At 38.8% G+C, this 7633-nt stretch overlaps 1 protein-coding gene across 1 annotated transcript; it reads right to left on the reverse strand.

Moving 5' to 3' along the window:
• Window positions 1-2133: 2133 nt before the first annotated feature.
• LOC112857769 (T-complex protein 1 subunit zeta-like) lies at window positions 2134-4366 on the reverse strand. Its single transcript, XM_086697578.1, is given in 5 exon segments — window positions 2134-2654; window positions 2890-3144; window positions 3147-3492; window positions 3494-3578; window positions 3580-4366. Coding segments are annotated over 5 exon segments (1602 nt in total). The 5' UTR covers window positions 4305-4366; the 3' UTR covers window positions 2134-2463.
• Window positions 4367-7633: the final 3267 nt, after the last annotated feature.

Genomic DNA, 7633 nt, shown 5'->3' on the forward strand with positions numbered 1-7633 from the left:
CCGTTGCCCTCACTGCCTGGATGCCATTGGTGGAGGAAAGAAAGATAAAGATAAAAGTATAAGATAGCATTTGCTGGGGGCACTTGGGTGGCTCAGTCGGTTAAGCGACTGACTCTTGATGTTGGCTCAGGTCATGATCTCATGGCTTTTGAGTTTGAGCCCTGTGTTGGGGTCCACGCTGAGCATAGAGCCTGGCTGGGATTCTCCCTCTCTCTTTCTCTCTCTCTGCCCCTCCCCCACTCTTTCTCAAAGTAAATAAAGTTTAAAATCTATTTTTTAAAGATTAAAAAAAAAATAGCATTTTCTGGGCAACAGTCCTCACTTTGCCAGTCGCCCTTCAGAAGGGTAAATCCCCACATGTTAAAGTCTTTAGAAGCAGATTCCTCCCCTGGAGACCACATGAGACATAAAGCTGCCATCATTTGGCAGGTACTAATCTGTCACGGTGATCTACAAAATGATAAAACTGAGGAAGCCTAGAGTTGAGTTTTACTTGTCAGACAAGCCACTGACCCTCTGTGCCATCTTCATCTTGAAATCTCCCCGTGGCCTGTAAGCTGTACAGTGGTGGGGACTCTATCAAGATTATTTAGCAATGAACACAGAGCTCTCCTAGCACAGTGCATAGCACATAGTAGTTTCACAATAAATATTTGTGAAATGAGATCTAGTGAATCTTAACTTTCCTCAGGGTCCATTTACTGATCTGTAAAATGGGAGTAGGAGAAAATATGACTCAAAATGTGGTTGTTGAGAAGAAAGTGAGACTATACCTGAGGATGTATTTTTAAAAAGGAAGGCTACTCTTATATTTGTTACTTTATAGGTACTTTTGCTTTTCGACTACTTATGGCAGGCATATATAAAATATATACTTTCTTCATTTGGAAAAGATTAGTTACAGGAGGTGTTAGAAAAAAATTAACTCTAAAACCAGGTGATTTTTTCAACCTTGGATTTTCCTTGTGCAAATTTGATTTTTTTTTTTTTAGTGGAATTATTTCTGCATTATTATGAACTTCTGGCAATATTACCGTAGGCAGTTTGAAATTATTTCTAGATAATTAAAGTATTCTTTTTTTTTTTTTTTTTTAATTTTTTTTTCAACGTTTATTTATTTTGGGGACAGAGAGAGACAGAGCATGAACGGGGGAGGGACGGAGAGAGAGGGAGACACAGAATCGGAAACAGGCTCCAGGCTCTGAGCCATCAGCCCAGAGCCCGACGCGGGGCTCGAACTCACGGAGCGCGAGATCGTGACCTGGCTGAAGTCGGACGCTTAACCGACTGCGCCACCCAGGCGCCCCGATAATTAAAGTATTCTATTATTTAACTATATCATGTTACTAGTCCCCTTACTGAAAGAATATTCTGTGGTTGTGTATCCTGGAATTCTCTAGGTAATACTTAAAATGCTTAACATTGCATCTTTGCATATTTTATACTTTTATTCAGTTTAATTCTTCTCTTTGAGTGTTCAGTTCCTCTGTGGTTTCTACTTATCTTTCTTAGTTTCAGTCAACAACACATAGGTTACTGCTCTAGTCCCCAAATAAGGGAATTAATCACAATCTTAATGTTGATAAATTGTAACATTAGTTATTCAATGATCAGTCTTTATTATACCGCAGAAAAGTTCTCATAAGATAGGGACAGACTGGGGTGCCTGGGTGACTCAGTCGGGTGAGCATCTAACTTTAGCCTGGGTCATGATCTCACGGTTTGTGGGTTCAAGCCCTGTGATGGGCTCTGTGCTGACAGTTCAGAGCTTTTAACAATGAAAAAAAAAATATCTCTCACCAGCAACCATTTTTCAACTGTAGTATATGTGTATGGTGATTTCAGAATTGTCAACTGTACCCTATGGAAAATAGTTTTACTAACTAGAATACAGTGCTTATGCACAGTTCTTTTTAATTTTAGCCTTACAGGTTCCACTCATGTATAAACTTGCTTACACCAGCACCTTTTCTCCCAACCTCTTCAGTGAGAAAATTCTACACATTTTTAATACTGTTAGATCTTTTTGGTCACTGTCTGCATTCCATCCTTGACTCCTCTGACCTCCTAAATACTTTTATTTTATTTTATTTTATTTTATTTTATTTTATTTTATTTTATTTTATTTTATTATTTTATTTTGCTTTTCAAGGAACATTTAATAACAAGGTAGGTAACATACTTGTCTAACATGGTACTTTTAGATCATGGAAGCTAAAGCAAAACATCCTGTTCATTGTGTGAAAACAGCCTGCTTAATGGTGTACACTGCAGTGAAATTTAAAAAAATACTGTAATTATAGTTTCAGAACTTCAAAATTTGAGTGTCAGTGTTCTCTTTTTCGTATGGGAAAGGAAAATGCTTTTGAAAATCATTTGAAGCTTGGACGAAAATTCCATGGCTATATTCTTAGGATCACTCTGTAGTCTTCATGATACAGATGACACAAGGGAAGCTTCAATTCATCCTTTTAGATAAGACATTCCAGCTCGCATGATCTCATCAACCAGGAGAATGTTGGTGGCAATCACAGTGCAGGAGTGAAGAAGCTGTTTCTTTACACAATAGTTATCCCGTATGCCTACTTCAGCAGCGACCATTGGCTCACCTGTGTTCAAGTCCACACCTACAAGTTGACCTGATTCTGAATGTTCTGCTTGAACTTTTTTTTTTTTTTTAATTAAATTTTTTTTTTTCAACGTTTATTTATTTTTGGGACAGAGAGAGACAGAGCATGAACGGGGGAGGGGCAGAGAGAGAGGGAGACACAGAATCGGAAACAGGCTCCAGGCTCTGGGCCATCAGCCCAGAGCCCGACGCGGGGCTCGAACTCATGGACCGCGAGATCGTGACCTGGCTGAAGTCGGACGCTTAACCGACTGCGCCACCCAGGCGCCCCTCTGCTTGAACTTTAACTAGTGTTTCTTGAAGGTCAAAACCAGAATTCTGAGCAAGAACCTTGGGAATAATGAGCAATGCATCAGCAAATGCTTGCACTCCAAGCTGGGCCCTGCCCTTTACACTGGGCTTATATTTAATCAAGGCTTCTGCCATTGCCACTTCCACTGCACCAGCACCTGGAACTACACAGCCATCATCAATAGCATTTTTAACAGCCCTCAAGCCATCTCTTATTGCATCTTGATTTGAGTGAGTGTGTGCTTATTTGGTCCTTTGACCAATAATGTGACAGAGTGAGGGTTGTTACATTTCTCAATAAAGGTGAATTTCTCTTCTCCCAATGTATATTCATAGACAAGTCCTGCATGTCCCAAACAATCAGGATTTAGGTCATCAAAAGAATTTAGAGCTACTCCACCACAAGCAAGAGTCAGCCTTTCCATATTTCTCCTTTTAGCCCTCCGCAGAGCTACTATGCCTTCTTTTGCAAGAGCATCTAAGGAAAAGGGGTCAATTCCCTTTTGATTAATAACCACGAATCCTTTATCTGAATCACCACAGACTTTCTTTTTCGGTTCTATTATTTTTTTTAACTCTATCATCAATGAATTTTCTTTCAGCTTTTACAAGCTTCTCTCTCTCTTCTGCACTCTTGTAAAAAAAGCCAGAATTCACTTGTTTTTTCATATTCTAATGACACATTGCATGTGAGGATGTATGCATCTTCTACTCTTTTTTTCATATCAGGATGCCGCACCCCATGGTCTAAAACAAGACCTCTGATTAAGCTTGTATCAGTTTCAGATTTATGTTTCATCTCCATAATCTCAACCATGAAGAGGTCAATAGGTTCATCTTGTATTTTGATAGCCAAAATGGAATCCACCACAGCCTCTGTTAAGACATCAGCAAGTTCCGCATGCACTTTAGTACGTAGAGATGTTCTGGCCACATCTATAAGTGTTTCTCTGTCCATTTCTTTGCTTACTTTGACTTGTTCCAAAAACTGAAGTACCTTTTCCTTTGCAGCTTCAAATCCTTCTGTTATTATTCTGGGATGAAGACCTTCAGAAATGTAGAGATCCGCCTGTTTCAGTAGTTCTCCAATGATTAGGACATTGGAAGTGGTACCATCACCAGTTATGTCATCCTGGGCTGTTGCTACTTTGGCTATTAAGGAGGCTGTTGGGTGTTGAATTTGCATTTCATGAAGCAGCACATTGCCATCTTTAGTAAGCTTGATGTCTCCAGCACCAGAAACAAGCATCTTCATGGTGTCTTTAGGCCCCAAGTTGGTCCTCAGCATGTCCTGCAGTCCCCGGGCCACGCTGATGTTGACCACCAGTGCCGTCTGGGCTCTGGCTACCTCGGCCTTAGGGTTCAGGGTCTTCACGGCCGCCATAGCTAACCACCACAGGAAAAGGAGGAGACCCGGCGTGCGGAGTGCCTAAAGCCGGCTCAGTGTGGCCTCTAAATACTTATATTTTAAATGTCAATTAATCTTATCTAAGAAGCACCCTCACAGAAACATTCAGAATAATGTGTGACCAAGTATCTGGTCACCATGGCTGAGCCATGTTGACACAAAAAAATAAGCATCACACCTTCAACTTCTAGTTGGGTGTTTTGTTTTGTTTTTAGTGTTTTTGTCATGAATGGGTTTGAATTGCATCAAATTCTTTTATTGTAGGTATTAGCATGATATGTTTTTTAGCCCAGAGCTGAGATTGTGTTTTTTGATAGAAATGTAGATGTCCTTATACAATCCTGCTATTGACTTGCTCTCCAAATCTGGTTGATTTATGGAAGGTCTAGATCTATTTCTTTGACTGTAGAATTAAAGATTACATTTAGATGAGCTAAAGGGTCTCTTTCAGACCCAAAAATATGACCCCATTTCTACGCATAACAAAACTTGAAATTAAAGGTTGCTTTATGTTTCATAAAGGTCATGGTCTTTGTATTATCTTATCCTCCAGACCACTCCCTGTGGTTGAGTAAAACAGGCATTTTCACTAATGATAGATGGAGTTACTCCAATTCGTAACAGTGATTTATGCTAAGATCATACTGTTTCTACATGGCGTTGGCAGGATTCCAAGTCAAGATCTTTGGGCCAGCATGCCAAATATTTTCATTTTTTATAAGAGCACAGGTTTATTGCATTAATAAATAAAGTGAACTCTCCTAACAAACTCATCCAAAGACATCCCCACCCTTGCTTTTAAAACTTGTTCCATACATGGAAGTCAAATTGTAAGAAAAGTTTCCTGCAGCTTGGACTTATTAAAAACAATGGGATTTGCTCCTAAGCCTACCTGTTCATTCTCTCTTTCTTGTGCTGTATTTACTAAAGTTCAGTTTTCTACTGCAGATGTAAATCATACGATTACATTTTTATTTAATTTTTAAAACACAACTTGGCCTAATCAGCAAAAGTGTAACTGTTGTGCAGTCCAAATTCCAAAATTAGTGTTAGAAGGATATAATTAAATAGCAAGGGAGAGAAGGGAGAGCTTCTGGCACTTCCTTTCCCTTGTGGGAAGGAAGGACCCATGACTCGAATCATATGACAATAACCATCATCATAAAACAGTTACCATTATGAAGTGCTGTGTGTTATGAATTCTAAAAAAAAATACTTAATGCATTCCTTCTCACACTAAACCTTTGAAGTAACGATTAATATTATTCTCAGTATGCAGATGAGGAATCTGAAGTTTAGAGAAGTTGAATTGTTGGCTAGATGATATACAGACACTAACTGGGAGAAGCAGGATTCCAGAAAGGTCTGCCACATTAAAAACTTCCTGCTCTTAGTATAAACATTGCATTGCTCTACTCTCTGAACAAATATGCAACATCAGAACGATAATGAATAATTTCTTAGAACCAGTTCATACTTAACTTCATGTACCATGTTGGACATAGAATGCTAAAATAGGGAAAACCAAACAAAAGAACAACAACAAAAGAAATAAACAAACATGGGCTTTAGAATCAGAAAAAAATACAATCTTACCTCCTAGAAAGGGACACTGGCAAGAAAAGATAATCCAAAGGACTATTCTTTCAGGGTAGAATAACCAGAACTCTCAAAGCTGTCTACCCTTTGGTGTATGCACTAATTTTCTATTGCTCATATAATAAGCTACAACATAGTTATGGCTGAAAATAGCACACTTTCATTATCTTATAGTTCTGTATGTTAGATGTCTGTTACAGATCTCTGTGTGTTAAAATCAAGAAGTCACAGGGTTGGTTCCTTTCTGGAGCCTCTAGAAGAGAATCTGCCTTTTGTACATTCCTTCTCTTGTGGACCCAAACCTCCATATTCAAAGCTACCAATGTTGCCTCTCTTTGAACATTTTTCCACAGTCACACCTTCTTTAGACCACAGCTGAGGAAGGTTCTGTGATTTTAAAAATCTATGTAATTATATTAGACCCTAACAGATGACCTTGGATATTCTCCCCACGTCAAGGTCCTTAATTTAATCATACCTGCACAGTGCTTTTTGCCTTGTAGCAGGACATATTCACACCTTCCAGCATTAGGATTACGGACATCATTGGGGGGTCATTATTCTGCCTCCCTCAGTGTACAAAGCTTGGAGCCTGGGGAACAGTGAGCTTGAGGTCAAGCACAAGACTAGATGATAAACACAGAAAACACTGTGAACACCAACCTCAGAGTAAGATAATTTGCTAAACATTAAAGAGATGTGTTTTCAATTCAGTCCACCTCTCTCATCTTAGAACTGTAAAAATACTCCCCTTACCTAAAGCTTGATGAAATCTTTTTTCCCCCCTATTATTCCCTGTGAGGCACCAACAATGTTAGAAGCTGGAACAGTGAGGCACAAAGACACCATGGGCCCTATCTTTCCAGATTCTGCCAGTTCTGCCTTTAGGCTGTGAAGACAGGGTGTCCTGGAGGGATAAATATCTGTGTCAACTGATCTTGCTTGGGAATACATGGCCTTTCAGAGTTTGGAGGGAGCAAGATTCTAAAGACAATTCTATCTGGTTCAGATCAATAATAAGCATCATATTCTTCTTCAAAGAACACCTTTTCCAGTATTCACCCCTGCATTCCATATATATAAATTCCATATATATAAATTCTGCCATAGGAAAAAAGGAGAGAGGGTTGTCACCAGAAATTGCTAATAGGATAGACTTGAATCCTACTTCTTTTAACCTGTGTTTAAACATAACAACAACAACAACAACAACAACAACAACAACAACAACAACAACAAAAATACCCAAAGAATTCACATAGTAAACACTAATATCTAGTTCAGAAAGTCCTCTGAGAGAATCTAAAATACCAGACACCCTTAAAAATATGCAAACACATTCTCTCCAAGCCACACTCTCTATTCAAAAAAATGAATTGCTAACTTTTACATTTAGGGGATTTGTGTGTAAAATACGAATGAACCCATTCAATTTATCATCCTCGAATAAACCTGTCATAGTGTCACAGGAGTAGGGAATAGCCAATTGCTAATATCAAAAGCTGTAAAAATGGTCCAACTTAGGGTTCCTATGGAGTGACCCATTTTTGCAGCAGAGTGAAAGTAAGTAGCACAAATTATGCTAGAACAATATCAGTGAAATGTTGAATTTGAAAATCCTACTTGGACAAATGAAAGAAACCCATGAAAGCATGTTAACTGAAATATCTTAACATTGCCAGCATAATCACACGCCATAGGTTAGG

Source organism: Puma concolor, chromosome A2 (genome assembly GCF_028749965.1).
Source record: "Puma concolor isolate L17-30 chromosome A2, mPumCon1.1.hap2, whole genome shotgun sequence".
NCBI lineage: Eukaryota > Metazoa > Chordata > Mammalia > Carnivora > Felidae > Puma > Puma concolor.